Source organism: Delphinapterus leucas, chromosome 20 (genome assembly GCF_059928025.1).
Source record: "Delphinapterus leucas isolate spDelLeu-1000000601 "Yukka" chromosome 20, BTC_Dleu_Yukka2, whole genome shotgun sequence".
Classification (NCBI taxonomy): Eukaryota; Metazoa; Chordata; class Mammalia; order Artiodactyla; family Monodontidae; genus Delphinapterus; species Delphinapterus leucas.
In genome coordinates, this window is record NC_143148.1 from 48,150,480 (window position 1) to 48,169,160 (window position 18,681).

The 18,681-nt window shown below is 38.9% G+C and overlaps 1 protein-coding gene across 2 annotated transcripts in view; it reads right to left on the reverse strand.

Moving 5' to 3' along the window:
* The window catches only part of RFWD3 (ring finger and WD repeat domain 3), a 41,347-nt gene that overhangs the window by 7,760 nt on the left and 14,906 nt on the right, over window positions 1-18,681 (reverse strand). Inside the window, exons 4-9 of one of the 2 annotated variants that reach the window (XM_022583201.2) lie at window positions 14,981-15,078; window positions 11,365-11,556; window positions 11,174-11,265; window positions 7,148-7,262; window positions 6,422-6,650; window positions 3,500-3,650 (exon numbers count right to left, since the gene is read on the reverse strand). In XM_022583201.2, coding sequence (XP_022438909.2) covers window positions 3,500-3,650; window positions 6,422-6,650; window positions 7,148-7,262; window positions 11,174-11,265; window positions 11,365-11,556; window positions 14,981-15,078 — 877 coding nt within the window. Of the gene's footprint in view, window positions 1-3,499; window positions 3,651-6,421; window positions 6,651-7,147; window positions 7,263-11,173; window positions 11,266-11,364; window positions 11,560-14,980; window positions 15,079-18,681 lie in introns of both variants that reach the window. The other variant, XM_022583200.2, reaches the window with a different exon arrangement.

Below are 18,681 nucleotides of genomic sequence, written 5' to 3' on the forward strand. Positions count from 1 at the left end.
TACAAAAATCAAATACAGAAGAAAGATGTAAAGATTATCATTTTAATGATGATCCTTTAAGAACATAACCACACACCAAAACTATCTGGATTCCCAATTTCCCCTAGGGACTGCCCAGATAACTCCTTTTAATGCCAAAATATTTGTTTTGGGGGACACAGGTTTTCCTCCTGAGCTGTAAGGAAGTAAAAGAATAAGTTAAAGGGACAGATAGACAGTACATTCCCTACTCTACCCCTATTACCTTCTCCATAGCTACCTATTACACAGGTAATCAATATTTAATGTTGAAAAATTAGAAAATACATATAAGAAAAAGAAAAATAAATTATAATCCAATCATCCAGAGGTAGTCATTAATAACACTTTGCTATTTAACCTTTCTTTCTCCCATTTTTCAACACTACTAAAATAAGTCATAGCATATAGATAAACATAAAACATAATGGTATGTTGATTTTGGGGGTAAAATTAAGCTGAAGCATTCTTGAAAAGTCAAAAAGTATATCAGGCCTGGAGCAGGCATCATGATGTCCCTCAGATTTAGCTGCAGAAATTCAATAAGAAGCCAACTAAGAGACATCTAATCAGAACTTTTTTTTTTTTAATTAATTTTCATTGGAGTATAGTTGCTTTACAATCTTGTGTTAGTTTCTACTGTACAGCAAAAGGAATCAGCTATACGTATACATAGATACCTTCTTTTTTGGATTTCCTTCCCATTTAGGTCACCAGAGAGCACTGAGTAGAGTTCCTTGTGCTATAGAGTAGGTTCTCACTAGTTACCTATTTTATACATAATAGCAATAGTGTATATATGTCAATCCTAATCTCCCAATTCCTCCCACCCCCTTCTTTTCCCCCTTGGTATCCATACATTTGTTCTCTATGTCTGTGTCTCTATTCCTGCTTTGCAAATAAGATCATCTATACCATTTTTCTAGATTCCACATATATGTGTTAATACATTTGCTGTTCTCTTTCTGACTTACTTCACTCTGCATGACAGTCTCTAGGTCCATCCACGTCTCTACAAATGACCCAATTTCGTTTCTTTTTATGGCTGAGTAATATTCCATTGTATATACGTACCACATCTTCTTTATCCATTCCTCTGGTGATGGACATTTAGGTTGCTTCCGTGTCCTGGCTACTGTAAACAGAGCTGCAATGAACACTGGAGCGCATGTGTCTTTCTTTTTTTTTAATTAATTAATTAATTTATTGGCTGCATTGGGTCTTCGCTGCTGTGCGCGGGCTTTCTCTAGTTGCACTGAGCGGGGGCTACTCTTTGTTGCGGTGCACTGGCTTCTCATTGCAGTGGCTCCTCTTGTTGTGGAGCACAGGCTCTAGGCGTGTGGGCTTCAGTAGTTGTGGCACATGGGCTCAGTAGTTGTGGCTCGCGGGCTCTAGAGCGCAGGCTCAGTAGTCGTGCAACATGGGCTTAGTTGCTCCGTGGCATGTGGGATCTTCCTGGACTAGGGCTTGAACCCGTGTCCCCTGCATTGGCAGGCAGATTCTTAACCACTGCGCCACCAGAGAAGTCTGCAGCATGTGTCTTTTTGAATTATGGTTTCCTCTGGGTGTATGCCCAGTAGTGGGATTGCTGGATCGTATGGTAGTTCTATGTTTAGTGTTTTAAGGAACCTCCATACTGTTCTCCATAGTGGCTGTATCAATTTACATTCCCACCAACAGTGCAGGAGGGTTTCCTTTTCTCCACACCCTCTCCAGCATTTACTGTTTGTAGATTTTTTGATGATAGCCATTCTGACCAGTGTGAGGTGATACCTCATTATAGTTTTGATTTGCATTTCTCTAATAATTAGTGATGTTGAGTATCTTTTCATGGTTGGCCATCTATCTGGATGTCTTCTTTGGAGAAATGTCTACTTAGGTCTTCCGCTCATTTTTTGACTGGGTTATTTGTGTTTTTGACATTGAGCTGCATGAGCTGTTTGTGTATTTTGGAGATTAATCCTCTGTCAGCTGCTTCATTTGCAAATATTTTCTCCCATTCTGAGGGTTGTCTTTTTGTCTTGTTTATAGTTTCCTTTGCTGTACAAAAGCTTTTAAGTTTAATTAGGTCCCTTTTGTTTGTTTTTATTCTCATTACTCTAGGCGGTGGGTCAAAAAAGATCTTGCGGGCTTCCCTGGTGGCGCAGTGGTTGAGAGACCGCCTGCCGCTGAAGGGGACACAAGTTCGTGCCCTGGTCCGGGAAGATCCCACATGCCGCAGAGCGGCTAGGCCCGTAGCCATGGCCGCTGAGTCTGCGCTCCACAACAGGAGAGGCCACAACAGTGAGAGGCCCACGTACCGCCAAGAAAAAAAAAAAAAAGATATTGCTGTGATTTATGTCAAAGAGTGTTCTGCCTATGTTTTTGTTTTTTTTAAAAAAATAAGTTTATTTATTTACTTATTTCTTTTTGGCTGCATTGGGGTTTGTTGCTGCATGGGCTTTCTTTAGTTGCGGTGTGCAGGCTTCTCATTGCGGTGGCTTTTCTTGTTGTGGAGCACAGGCTCCAGGTGTGCTGGCTCAGTAGTCGTGGCATGAGGGCTCAGTAGACGTGGCTTGCGGGCTCTAGAGCGCAGCCTCATTAGTTGTGGCGCACGGGCTTAGTTGCTCCATGGCATGTGGGATCTTCCTGGACCACGGCTCGAACCCATATCCCCTGCGTTGGCAGGCAGATTCTTATGCACCCCCAGGGTAGTCCTCTGCCTATGTTTTCCTCTAAGAGTTTTAAAGTGTCTGGCCTTAAATTTAAGTCTTTAATCCATTTTGAGTTTATTTTTGTGTATGGTGTTAGGGAGTGTTCTAATTTCATTCTTTTACATGTAGCTGTCCAGTCTTCCCAGCAACACTTATTGAAGAGGCTGTCTTTTCTCCATTCTATATTCTTGCCTCCTTTGTCATAGATTAGGTGGCCATAGGTGCGTGGGTTAGAACTACTTTCTAAAAGATAAAGGCATGGAACACACTCAGATCTGGTTCAGGGTACTTGCAGAGCATGTGAAAGATAAAATGTAGTAACTGACTACTGATAAAATGTAGTTACTGATGAGAGCAGTCATCATGGCACCCAGGACAATGAGTTCCTGGTAGGCATTTCTGTTAGGCACAACGATCCGGGAACAGACAAGGAATAAGCAGTCCCAAGCTAGTATGGTGACTCCACGGTGTCAGTACCAAGGCTCCCTCCATATTGTCATTCTACCAACTCTAGGGTGTTACTCTCATCTGCGTGACTTAAGATATATTTTGTAACATATATAATTTTAAAGAGATGGAACACCACACGTTCTGTTTTGTCACCAGCTGTGTCCACTTTTTAAAGCAATACATTTTAAATTCAATGAAGCTGGATCTGAGAAGACAATGCCTTAGACATCTCCCATCCCACCCCCACAAAAGCCAAAGTCATCATAACACAGATAACTAATTTCCACACTATTCAACCCTAGGCAACCCAGGGCCCATCTTCCCCACAAAGCACTCACCTGGTCAGTTTAATTGTGTTGTCTAGGGAAGCAGAGAGAAGTAAGCCTTTGGATCGACTGCTGAAAGCCAGTCCACGTATCTGTTTGCCATGCACGGGAATATACTGACTGCTTTTCATGTTGGCAGTACTCAACATCTTAACACCAAAGCCTGCCAAAGATATGAGAGAGTGAAACAGATCACTGAAAGTCAATTTAGGGCAAAGCAAACTACCATTTCAAGTAGGTCCTTTCTTCACCTTTCTTGGCATGTCTCTGGGAAAAAGCTAGTTGAACAAAGAAAATAAAAATTCCCTGGGGTTCTAATTTATTTTAAAAATACATTCCATCTCAAATATCTATCAATAAGTGAATGATAAACCACTGTATACACATACAATGGAATACTACCCAACAATAAAAAGAAATGAACTTTAAAAAAAAAAAAAAAAAAAGAAATGAACTACTGATAGACACAATAATATGGATAATCTTTAAAAAGTTATGTTGAAAAAAGCCAGACACAAAAAAAAAAAAAAAAAAAAAAAGCCAGACAAAAAAAGAGTAACACTGCACGGTTCCATTTATGTACAATTCTAGAAAATATGAACTGATCTATCATGATGACAGAACGTGGTTGCCTGGGGATGGGGAGAGGAGGGAGGGACAGGTGGATGATGGATTACAAAAGGGCTTGAGCAAACTTTCAGGGTGATAGACATGTTCATTATCTTGACTGTGGCGATGGTTTCAGGAGTGTATACATATATCAACACTCACCAAATGGTACACCACGTTAAGTATGTGCAGTTTATTGCACATCAATTATACTTTAATAATAAAGCTGTTGGGTGAGAGAGAGAGAGAAAGACACTATTCCACCTGAACCACAGATACTCAAGATGTAGAACAGAAACTGAAAAATAAAGAATGGAAATAAGTAATTTCTGTGTCAGGTGGTCAAGATATGTTACATTTTTCTGAAACAGAATGAAAACAGATGACATCAAGTATGCTAATCAATGTATATCATTCCAAGAGAGGAAAAGAAAGCCAAAAACTTGTCCTTTTAAATTTATTTGTTACTCTGTTCTCTTACAAGGTTATGATAATACATTTATTTTTACCAAGTATCTATTTTACCTGAGTTATACACAAACAAAATTTGTCAAATCCTAGATTCAAGATCACACTTCTGCTTCACTAGGGGAAAAAGTGAGAAAGTTTACTGTGTTTTCTCCTGAAACAGAATTAGGAGAGCCAGAGAAACAAACACAGAAACTACAGGCTTTAAATCAACAAGGGAACACGAGTATTTGCCTAGTTAATCATTAAACGAAACAAGAGGAAATCAGCATCATCAGTCTATCAGGAAGAGCTAGCTGTGCAGTATGGAATAGACACATTAAGAAATAAAGGAACAGATCACACCCAATTTGGGGTAACAACTGGAAGAAATAAGTATTTTTCCAATTAATGGGGAAGGTTTTATATGATGATAAATCATTTTATTAAAATCTTGAATGGGATATAGGAACATTATAAACAATCCTTTTACTTTCCCCTCAATTGGAGCCTCCTGATAGCCTCTCAACTCATAGGTAATATTAGTGAATAGAGAAATATAAGATAATCTAGGGATTCCACCACCAATCCTATATATACCTAAGTGTGGGGGACATAGTTTTTTTTGTTTTTTTTTTGCCGTACGCGGGCCTCTCACTGTTGTGGCCTCTCCCGTTGCGCAGCACAGGCTCTGGACACGCAGGCTCAGTGGCCATGACTCACGGGCCCGGCCGCTCCGCGGCATGTGGGATCTTCCCGGACCGGGGCACGAACCCGTGTCCCCTGCATCGGCAGGCGGACTCTCAACCCCTGCGCCACCAGGGAAGCCCCGGGGACATAGTTTTGAAGCATTTGAATGTAACTTCTAAGTTGGGGGACAGGAAATCAGGCTGAAGCAAAGGGACCTGACAGTTGACAGAAATCATATGCTGAAGACAGCAGGAAAAACATCTACAACACTGGGCATGTGAGATTTGGTTTTCAACATTAAGACAACCTAAAATTAAGCTTGAAAAGCACACAAAAAAGAGAAAAGCAGTATAATATTAATAAAATAATAATGTTCCCAAATTCTTCTATTTGGAATTTGTCAATTTGAACACTACTGAAAATAAGCATTAAATCTTGTTTTAACTTGAATTAGAGCTTGGGGTAGTGTTTTTTCAAATATTTCTAGTCTAAAATGAACCTGTACTTTAGTGGCACATACAGGAATGATGTTCTTATCCTTGGACAACCCACACTTCTAAGTACATCCTCTCTCACTTTACCATGGTTCAGTATCTCTACCCTTTTGGTGAACAAATTTACAGAATGATGTCAATAGACAGTACAGACATCTTTGCAGTACCCTAAGGTATCTGTATTAACAGGAAAGTGACTAGGAAAAAGTGATTTGGTGGGCTGTGGACAGTGTTCACCTACTAGTGAGTCCTGGATTCTTCAAGAAGGGAAGAGAGAAATAGAGTCCAAAAATGAACATAAAAACAGGTTCTGGGGACTTCCCTGGTGGTGCAGTGGTTAAGAATCCACCTGCCAACGCAGGCAACACGGGTTTGAACCCTGGTCCGTGAAGATCCCACATGCCGCGGAGCAACTAAGCCTGTGTGCCACAACTACTGAGCCTGCACTCTAGAGCCCACAAGCTATAAGTACTGAAGCCTGCGTGCCTAGAGCCCATGCTCTGCACCAAGAGAAGCCACTGCATCTCTTAAGCCCATGCACCACGATGAAGAGTAACCCCCTCTCGCCACAACTAGAGAAAGCCCACGTGCAGCGACGAAGACCCAATGCAGCCAAAAAATAAATAAATAAATGTTCCTTAAAACAAAACAAAACAAAACCAAAAAAAACCACCTGAGGTTCTGAACTATTCACCTGGAAGGAAGGAGGCCTGAGGAGAAGGCTGTGATACTACCAGGCAGCTCAGAGCATCATAGTATGTCATGACTCGGCAGTTTCCTGTTTGAGACACTGTGAATGTCTTCTGGAAATGGTACTTGTGTTGGCTCTGGCTGGAGGACAGGCTGCTTAGGAAACGTGCTTGGGAACTCTCGGTCAGCTGTGAAATCTGACCCTGATGCTGCACAATAAGTTTTTTCAAGTCCTAAAACGAAAAAGATTTTGTAAATGTGAAGCTTTTTCGTTTGGTATTCCCCTCATACACAATTCCTTGATCTAATACAAGGGTATTTCTTATCTTTTACGAGAAAATGTTAACATGAATCCTAAAGAACTGCTGCAGTTTTCACAATATTTCAACAAGCAATTGAAATAGGGAGAGCATGGAATCATAAAGCACTGAAAGTCCTTAATGGTCATTTTGTCTGAAATTCTCATTTAATTGGTAGATTCAAGGAAGTGAAATGACTTAAACAAGTTTTGATTATCAGGTGGCTGTTCAATTTTTTAAAAATTCACACTGCAGTAGAATTCATCATAAAGCATGTATATAAGCCCTAATCAGAAATAAAGAGCTGATCATGTTTACTTCCTGAAAAACCTGGTAAATCCTATTCGTATCTGAGATGAGACTAAATAATATTTAGATGCCTTCTTAATTCCTACTCCAAAAGTTCTTTGGATTAGAGAAGGCAAACTTACCTGAACATGACTGTGAAGCTTAGTGCATTCCTCAGTGAGGACTTGAAGCTGGAGCCGGCACTGTGCCGATTCTAACTCAGCCTTCTTCCTTAGCATCTGCTCCTCTTCTAAGGAACTAGAGGGGGAAAGCCAGCAACAGGTGGAGATTAGAAAGGCTACAGAAGACTTCTCATCAAGATGACATAGTAAATTCATGCTATGATATACACTTTGCTGTAAATATGTCATGATAGTGAATAAAATATAACGAGTGAAAAATCTCTCAAGCCCAGAAACACTACAGGAAAGTAGCATGCAGGGCTGAACTCATGAGCCTACTGGGGTGGGTCTCAGTGTTGAAGTAGGCAGTGATGACCAGGAATCTGGCTCTTACTAGGGAATGGGGACCTAAAATGCAAAATGAGGGATTACAGCCAAGCTCACTGCTTGAGTTAGAGCCAAATTATAAAAGAGTAAAAATGACCTGTTAAAAGACCAAGGTTATCTACTGGATAAAAAGAAAATAAGGGACTGGTTGTTCATCAGATATTCAAATTAAAGAACACTATAAAAAGAGGCTGGACTTCCCTGGTGGCACAGTGGTTAGGAATCTGTCTGCCAGTGCAGGGGACATGGGTTCGAGCCATGGTCTGGGAAGATCCCACATGCCACGGAGCAACTAAGCCCATGTGCCACAACTACTGAGCCTGCACTCTAGAGCCCGCATGCCACAACTACTGAAGCCCACGTGCCTGGAGCCCGTGCTCCACAACAAGAGAAGCCACCACAGTGAGAAGCCCGCACACCACAACAAAGAGTAGCCCCCACTAGAGAAAGCCCGCGTGCAGCAATGAAGACCCAATGCAGCCATAAATAAATAAATAAATAAATAAATAAATAAATAAATAAATAAATTTTTAAAAGAGGCTTAAGTTAAAAAAATAGAAAGTATACACTAGGCGAATGTTAAAAAAAGACTGATTAGAATTAAAAAGGATGAATAGGCATAAAGAGGAACAATGTGTAATGAAAGGACACATTCACCAGGAATAAAAATCATAAATCTGAATGTTTCAAAATATGAAATGCAAAAAAAGAAATTTCCACTCCAATGAGATAGGAGAGAAAAAAAGATGAAAATTAGAAAGGAAGGGATAAAGTGGCTCTTATAATTCAAGAGAACCCACAAACTATTAGAGTTCAGCAAGGCTGCTGTAGTCAAGATCAAGAAAATTAGATCAACAGCATTCCCCATATACCAGATAACTGACTAGTAAATATAACAGAAAAAAATTCATTCAAAATAGCATTCTAACAACAGCAACCTAGGAATAAAGTTAAGGCCTTTAAAAAGCAAAACACAGTTATAAAAGACACAAATGAAACAGGGAATAAGTGAAAGGATATTATATAATGTTCACAGCTGGAAAGACTAAATTGAAGTACTGGTGCAAGAATTAACAAACAGACCCCGGAACAACAGAGTAGTCCATTCATAATATAGAAACTTAATTTAGGATAGAGGTAGCAATGGAAATTTATATAGAAAGAATATTTCTATATAAATTTTTATTTATTAATTTAAAATTATTTATTAGTTTTTAAATTATTAATTTTAACAATTAATACAATTGTGGTCATCCATAAAACTAGATTTTAGGTAGACTAAAAACTAGTGTAAAAACTAAAACTTTTAAAGACATTTAAAAGGGGCTTCCCTGGTGGCACAGTGGTTAAGAATCTGCCTGCCAGCGCAGGGGACACGGGTTCAAGCCCTGGTCCGGGAAGATCCCACATGCCACAGAGCAACTAAGCCCATGCGACACAACTACTGAGCCCGTTCAACTAGAGCCCATGCTCCTCAACAAGAGAAGGCACCACAATGAGAAGCCCACGCACCAGAACGAAGAGTAGCCCTCGCGTGCCACAACTAGAGAAAGCCCACACGCAGCAACAAAGACCCAATGCAGCAAAAAGAAAAAATTTATTAAAAAAAAAAAAGACATTTAAAAGAAGATATTATGTCTCCATGATTGTAATGTAGTAGGGACAAAAACACACAAAACGAGAGACTGATAAATGACTACACTAAAATTAAAAACTTGTGTTCAACAAAAGATACAATAGACAAGTTAAAGAGACAAACCATAAACTAGAAGATGACATTTGCAAGGTATACAACCAACAAAGCATTGGTATAAGGAAAACAAAGAACTATAAACTAGTAAGAAACAATATATTTTGTTCAATATAAATGAGCGAAATATTTGAGCACAATGTATAGAAAAGTAGGTTCAACCGCAATTGAGGAAAAGCAAATTAAATACTACTTCACTCCATGAAACTGGCAAAAATTAAGTCTGATAATATAAAGTAGGTGAGGGTATGAAAAAAAATGAGAAATCTCTTACACTGCTGCTGGTATATACTGGAATAGCCTCTTGGAAGAGCAATTTGACAATATCTAGTAAAGTTGAAATTACATGTACCCTATGATAAAGCAAATCCACTTCTAGACCTAAAGAAACTCACCTCTCTCTCTGCAGCATGGCTTATATTAACAAAAACTGGAAACGACCTAACTGTCCACCAATACGAAATACATGTAAGTAAACTCTAATTAGAGAAATAGAATATTATATAGAAATTAAAATGAATCAACTAGAGCTACATATATCAACTAGGATATGTGCCTCAGAGTATTAAGCAAAAATCAAGTCTTATTAAGTACATCTCTGCACATATCCTTAATCATTTCTTTAGAAAAAATGCCTGAAGCAGAATTACTTTTAGACTTCTGAAGCATATTACCAAAGGCCTCTCTAAATGTTTGTGCCCGTGTACATTTTTACCAGTAATACATGAGCAAACCCACATCCCTGTACTCTCTCAGTGCAGGTTCTTTTTATTTTTTTTTGGCTGTGCTGCGAGGCATGTGGGATCTTAGTTCCCTGACCAGGAATCGAACCTGTGCCCCTTGCAGTGGAAGCGTGCAGTGTTAACCACAGGACCGCTAGGGAAGTCCAGTGCAGGTATTTTTAATCTTTAATGTTCTTAGAGCATATTTTATAAGTAGTGTTATTAGCATTTGTTCATGGGCTTCCAAAATCTTGATAATTTCTTGCATTGTGCGACAAGTGCAAAGTCTCATTTGTGAGACTTCTTTGCAGAGTACTGTTGCAGGAGGGCTTAGGGACACAAGAAACAAAAATTCTCAGTTTTTAAAAAGTATCATTAAGTCTATTCTAGTGACAAGGAGATTGAGACCTGGGAGTATGTTCTAGATGGCCATGAACTGGCTACAAAGAGTAAGACAGAGGATTCCCTGATTCAGTGTTCACAGTATTTAGCAGCAGAGGCAGGCAGTAAATGTAATCCCTAGGGAAGAATCTGGACAGGCTACAAAAAATCCAGGCTATCTTTCTGATTGGGTCTGCTTCCCAGCCTAGGTGTGAGGTATTACTGTATGGCTAAAGGTTTCTCTATGACTTTTTAATTTTTTTAATTCATTCATTATTTATTTTTGGTTGCATTGGGTCGGTTGCTGTACGTGGGCTTTCTCTAGCTGCGGTGAGCAGGGGCTACTCTTCCTTGCGGCACGTGGGCCTCTCATTGCGGTGGCTTCTCCTGTTGCAGAACATGGGCTCTAGGTACGCGGGCTTCAGTAGTTGTGGCTCACAGGCTCTAGAGCGCAGGCTCAGTAGTTGTGGCTCATGGGCCCAGTTGCTCCATGGCATGCGGGATCTTCCCGGACCAGGGCTCGAACCCGTGTCCCCCGCACTGGCAGGCGGGTTTCTAACCACTGTGCCACCAGGGAAGCCCCAGATCATCATTTTTAATGCTATATGGAGAGCAAACCATGCTTCAGATGGTCAGACATGTATCATAAATCACAGTGTTAGACAGATTGCCAATGATCCCCAGAGATCCCCAGTCACAGCCCAAGGGAAGCCTCAGAACCACACTAAGAGTGACTCATACCTTTTCAGAGGTGCATACAAAGAACCAAAAGGGAATATTCCAGCTAGGCAGACTCTTGCCACCTACCTTTTTGTGAGCTCCTGTTCACTAGTGTCCAAAGCTCTCAGGGTTCGGGCATAAAGGACAACGATGTCACTGTGCTTGGCTTTCTTGTTGCACTAAGGAGCCCAATGGGACACAATAAGTGTGGTTCTAGGAATCCTCCTGACTTAACATGTTGATTATGCACACGCACAGTTCTTAACTATGGTCTTTACCTGAGGACATTTTCGTGCCTGTCCTTTGAGCCACTTAGAAATGCACTTATACCCAAAGAGGTGCCCACAGCGCAATGCCGAGAGCCGGTGATCCCCAGCATTGGTCCACTGTTCCAAACATATTGCGCAAGTGTCCACTTCTTCCTCATCCACAGAAGCAGAAGCTAGAAGAGGATTAGACTTCTGGGGAGACTGCTAGATGGAAACCAGAATACATTCAAATTAGAGAAAATGCAAAATCAGTCTTGAAGAAGATGTGAAACTCTATCAAATTAAAAAAAATCACACAAAAATGATACAAACACAATTGAAAATGCCAAAGAAAAACCCCAACACCCATGAATCACTTCCCATTCTTTCCAGAATGCAATCTGGTCAAAGGTAATATAAGCCATGAAAATATTATTACCCTTTGAGCTTATAAAATTCTTGATTTTCTTTCATTCAAATGACAAAAAGGAGCTATATTTATGAAGATATTAAAACAAAACAAACGTAGAAGTGACCCAGTTAAATAACAACAGGGAATATTAAATTTGTTATACATTGGAAATTAGGTCCATAATCAATTCAAGTAGCTATAAAATACCTGGCTCATGTGAATAAAGAAAAAAAAATACCAGGAAAAAAAGAAAGGATATAAACAACTCACACAAAAATACAAATGGTTGGTAAGTGTTCACTTATAATTAAAGAAATGAAAATTCAAGTAAGAGACCACATTTTTACTTTTTCATCTATTAGATGGCATAAATTGATGTCTGATGACACCAAGCACTGAGGGTGAGGGAGAAATGGGCATGCTTACATACTGTTGCTGCAAGTAAAACTGGCACAAATTTTCCTGAGGGCAACTTGGCATTATCTATCAAAACTAAAAATACATACATCTTTCCTTTGATATAGCAATCTTTCTGCTAGAAATATATCCCATGAAGATAATCACAAATATTTGCCAAGACAATAGTACAAAGATGCTCAGTGCAGCATGATCTTATTAGGAAGCAACAGCAACAACAAAGAAATAAAGAAAAAGGGAACAACCATAGTGTACATGGCAAGGGAAGAGTTAACTAAAAATGTATTCCTATGTAAAAACACTGTGCAGCTATTACTACCAATAAGAATGAGATTCAATTTTATGTACTGACACTAAAAGGCTCTCCAAAATGCAGTAAGTTGGGGGAAAAGGAACCAGTCCCAGAACAGGATATTATATAATCCCTCTTGTGTGAATTTTAAAATAGAACATTTAAATGAATTCAGTAAAGTTGAAGGATACAAAATTCATCTACAGAAATCTGTTGCATTTCTACACACTAAAAATGAACTATCAGAAAGAGAAATTAAGAAAATAATCCCATTTGTGAACTACATCAAAAAGAACAAAATACCTAGAAATAAATCTAACTGAAGAGGTAAAAGACCTGTACTCTGAAAACTATAAGACACTGATGAAAGAAACTGAAGACAACACAAACAAATGGAAAGATATACTATGCTCATGGATTGGAAAAATTAACACTGTTAAAATAATCATACCCCCGCCAGGCAATCTATAGATTCAATGCAATCCCTGTCAAAATATGAATAACATTTTTCACAGAACTAGAATAAACAATTCTAAAATTTGTATGGAAACACAAAACTCCAAATAGCCAAAGCAATCTCAAGAAAGAAGAACAAAGTTGGAAACATTACACGCCCTGATTTCAAACTATACTACAAAACTACAGTAATCAAAACAGTATGGTACTATCACATAAGCGGATATATAGATCAATGGAACAGAACAGAGAGCCCAGAAATAAAGCCACACTTATATGGGCAATTAATTTACGATAAAAGAGGCAAGAATAGACAATGGGGAAAAGACAGCCTCTTCAATAAATGGTGTTGGGAAATCTGGACAGCTACATGCAAAAAAAATCAAACTGGACTACTTTCTCACATCATATACAAAAGTAACCTCAAAATGGACTGAAGATTTAAATATAAGACCTGAAACCATAAAAATTCTAGAAGAAAACATAGGCAATAGGCTCTTTGACATCAGTCCTAGCAGTATTTTTTTTTGAATATGTCTCCTCAGGCAAGGGAAGCAAGCGAAAATAAACAAACAGGACTACATCAAACTAAAGCTTTTGCACAGCAAAGGAAACTAACAACAAAATGAACAGGCAGCCTACCGAATTGGAGAAGATATTAACAAAAGATATATCTGATAATATCCAAAATAAACAAAGAGCTCATACAACTGAACAGCAAAAAAAACAACCTCATTAAAAATGGGCAAAAGGGGCTTCCCTGGTGGCACAGTGGTTGAGAGTCCACCTGCCAATGCAGGGGACACGGGTTCATGCCCCGGTCCGGGAAGATCCCACATGCCGCGGAGCAGCTGGGCCCGTGAGCCATGGCCCCTGGGCCTGCGCGTCCGGAGCCTGTGCTCCGCAACGGGAGAGGCCACAACAGTGAGAGGCCCGCATACCACACACACAAAAAAAAAAAAAAAAAAAAAAAGGGCAAAAGACACGAACAGACATTTTCCCAAAGAAACAGCCAACAGACACATAAAAAGAAAAGATGCTCAGCATGACTAATTATCAGGGAAATGCAAATTAAAACCACAAAGAGATACCACCTTATACCTGTCAGAATGGCTATCATCAAAAAGACAACAAATAACAAGCATTGGCGAGGATGTGGAGAAAAGGGAACACTCATGCACTGTTGGTGGGAATGTAAATTGGTGCACCCACTATAGGAAACAGTATGGAGTGTGGACAAATAGCATATAATCTCACTTACATGTGGAATCTGAAAAATAAAACAAAACAAAAAAACCCAGACTAAGAGACACAGAGAACAAATGGGTGAGTGCCAGAGGGAAGGGGAGTGGGGTATAGCAAAATAGGTGAACGGGATTAAGAGGTACTAACCTCCAGTTATAAAATAATAAACCATGGGGATGTAATACATAGCATGAAAAATGTGGTCAATAATATTGTAATAACTTTGTATGGGGATAGATGGTTACTAAACTTATTGTGGTGATCACTTCATAATGTATGCAAATGTCAAGTCACTTTGCAGTACACTTGAAACTAACATAATACTTTACATCAACTATATTTCAATAAATAAAGAAAAAACATTTATACACATAAGTAAATTTATATGAGAGTAACTTTTCTAGAGAGAATGAATAAAAATAGAAACTTGCAAAAACTGAATCAATGATGTTTTGGAACTGGCAGGGTCCACAGTTGGTATAAATAAGTCTCATATTGAGGACAGTGATATCTGTAATTTTTAAAAATAAAAACTGTTTATCTCATAGTAATCTTTCTGCCAAACAGTTCATAAACTGCATTCATATCTTCTACTTAAACTGATACTTAACCTTGTTAGGTGGACAGGACAAGTTCTCCTCACATCTTCCCCTACTCCATGTTTTTAAACCTAAGGGGAGGCAGTCACACAAATAGTGAGTAACTTGTATAGGATCTACACCTGGACCCCCTGCCTACAAAGTCTGTGGGTTTTCCACTTTAATCTGCACCTGCCTTTTTGAATGTAAATAGAAACCTCTCATTTAAAAGGATGTTCATATTACCTGTTTGGGGAGAGTCTCTCCTCCACCAATACATGTAACTTCTTGCTCTGTTGAGATATCTCCGAGTTGCTCTGCCAAGTCGTTACCTCCTAGTTGCTCTGCCAAGTCGTTTCCAGAAATGATGGGATAGGTAATATATAAAAGAAGATATAAGTCAGGTATGAGGCTAGCAGGAGAGCCTGACTCACCACAGCTTTCCATTTCTAATTGATACTGTTGATGTAAAAGGAATGACAATTTCCCCAAGTAGCATCAATGAATCCTTTTTTTTTTTTGGCTGTGCAGCACGTGGGATCTTAGTTTCCTGACTGCGGACTGAACCCAAGCCTCCTGCAGTGGAAGCATGGAGTCCCCACCACTGGACCGCCAAGGAAGTCCCAATGAATTCATTTTTAAATGTAGACAGAATAGTAAACTAACCCACAAGTACCCATCACCCAATTTCAAAAATAATATTTTTCCAATCTTGTTCCAAATAAGCCCCCATTCCCATTATTTTCTTTCCTAATAACAAACCCTAAAATGTGGTTTCACTTGTAAAAACTTTTGTAGCACTCACTGATAAGGACTTTTTTTTTTTACATAAAAACTATACCTAACAAAATTAACAATACTATATCTAACAAGTTAACAATAATCCTTCAATACCATCCCAGACACCTAGTTTGTACTCAAAATTTCCCAGTTGTTGTTTTGTGGCCACATAGTGAGGCATGCAGGATCTTCCCCAACCAGGGAACAAACCCATGCCCTGCGTAGAGTCTTAACCACTGGACCACCAGGGAAGTCCCTCCCAATTGCTTTAAAGTTGCTCTTTACAAATAGATTTATTCCAATCAGGATACAAACAAGGTCTTCAAACAGTGAGCTTGGATTGTTATGTCTCTTAAGTCTTTTTCATTTATAACAATTCCCCTTCACTTACTTCTATCCCCTCCTTGTCACTGATTTGTTGAGGGAGATTTGGTCATTTGTCTTATGAAATGTCCTACATCCTGGATTTGGCTGATTGCTTCCCCTTACTTACTGCTTCACTGCCTGCCTTTCCTATAAACTGGCCGTTAGACCTAGATGATTTTGTAGATTCAATTCTGTTTTTTGGAAAGAGGAAGGGCAGCAAGAAACTTAGGTTTTGTGCTTCTGATAGCAGTACACCAGGAGGCTTATACTGGCTTCAGGTGATGTCAGTCTGACCAGACTATCTGGTTCCTCAACAACCTTTCACAGCTTCCATTAATGGTCAAGATAGTAATCTTAATTTTTAGTTATTTTTCTTTTTGAGGCTCAAATTGTTCCATCGTAAGCCAGAAAGAATCCCTTCAAATTGGCTCTTTAAAAAAAAATCTTTTATTGAAATGTAATATGCATACAGAAAAGTGTACCATAAATATTTTTAGTGAATTTTCACAAACTGAACTATAAACCAGAACATCACCAACAACCCTAAGAGTGGCCCTTATACCTTATGTCCTCCTTTTATCTTGGGTGACAGGCAGGGAGGTGACCTTGCCCCCCAAAAGTAACTACTTTACTAAATTTTAACACCATCGACTGGTTTTGCCTGTTTTTGTATATAAATGGCATCTGAGTTACCCACTTTCTGCTACTTCTGTTTGACATTCTTTGCAAGATTTTTCCATACTAATGTGTGGAGTTGTAGTTCATTTTTACTTCTGTATTTTACTGCGTAAAAGTATAACATTTATTTATCCATTCTACTGCTAATGGGTTTGTGGATAGTTTTCAGTTTTTTCCTATTACAAACAGTGTTATTACATTCTTATACATGTCGTTCATGAACACATATACTCACTTCCTTGGCTATATACCTAAAAGTGAAATTGTTGAGCCACTGGTTCTATATATATATATAGTGAGTGTATAACAATACTAGTAAAATGTTTGTACCAATTTACATTTTGATGTAAAAGAGGACATCAAAATCATAAAATGTGGGGGAGGAGAGTAAGAAAATGTAGATTAAAAAAAAAATTTCCTTAAATGTATTTGAGCCCATATGACTACCAGTCTAACGCAAGCAGATATAGGAAAGGGTTACTACACTTGAAAAACAGGGTAACCACAAATTAAAAACATACACAAAAACCAAAAAGAAGAGAACATAAGTATAATACAAAAGATAATCAGGGGGAAGGGATAAATTGGGAGACTGGGATTGACAAATACACACTACTATATATAAAATAGATAACTAATAAGAACCTACTACATAGCACAGGGTACTCTACTCAATACTCTGTAATGACCTATATGGGAACAGAATCTAAAAAAGAGTGGATATATATATATATGTATAACTGATTGACTTTGCTGTACAGCAGAAACTAACACAACATTGTAAATCAGCTATACTCCAATAAAAACTAATAATAAGAAGAATCAAACCACAAAAGGAAAAACAAAAAGAAAAAAAGGGAAAAAGAAGAAATATAAAATCAATGGGAAAACAAGGTTTAAAATGGCAATAAATACGTATCTATCAATAATTACCTTAAGGACTCCCCTGGTGGTGCAGTAGTTAAGAATCCGCTTGCCAACACAGGGGACATGGGTTTGATCCCACATGCCACAGAGCAACTAAGCCCATGTGCCACAACTACTGAGCACATGTGCTGCAACTACTGAAGCCTGCACATCTAGAGTCCATGCTCCACAAGAGAAGCCACTGCAAGGAGAAGCCTGTGCACGGCAACAAAGAGTAGCCCCCGCTTGCTGCAACTAGAGAAAGCCCGTGCATAGCAATGAAGACCCAACACAGCCAAAAATATAATAATAATAATAAAGATAAATTTTTTTAATTAAAAAAATTGAGAAAATAATAAAGAAACTGTAACATTAAAAAATAAATAAATAGGGGGCTTCCCTGGTGGCGCAGTGGTTGAGGGTCTGCCTGCCGATGCAGTGGACACAGGTTTGTGCCCCGGTCTGGGAGGATCCCACGTGCCGTGGAGCGGCTGGGCCCATGAGCCATGACCGCTGGGCCTGCGCGTCGGAGCCTGTGCTCCGCAACGGGAGAGGCCACAGCAGCGAGAGGCCCGTGTACCACAAAATAAATAAATAAATAAACAAATAAATAAATTGTACATTTCTTAAAAAAAAAATTACTTTAAATGTCAATGGACTAAATGCTCCAATCAAAAGACACAGAGTGGCAGACTGGATAAAAACAACAAAAGCCTACAATATGCTGCCTACAAGAGACCCACTTTAGGGCAAAGCACACATACAGATTGAAAGTGAGGGGGTGGAAAAAGATATATGGTGCTAACGGAAATGATAAGAAAGTGGGGGTTGCAATACTCATACCAGACAAAATAGACTTTAAGAAAAAGGCCATAAGGAAAGATAAAGGATACTATATAATGATAAAAGGATCAACACAAGAAGAGGATTTTAACCCATCAACATATATGCACCTAATATAGAAGCATCAAAATACATAAAACACAATGAACAGACATAAAGGGAGAGACTGACAGGAATACAATAATAGTAGGAGACTTTAACACCCCACTCACATCAATGGACAGATCTTCTAGACTGAAAATCAATACAGCAAACAGAGATCCTAAATGATACAACAGAACTGTTAGACTTAATTGATATTTTTAGAAATTATCTCAAGCATCTTTTGTGACCACGACAGCATGAAACTAGAAATCAACCACAGAAAAAGAAAT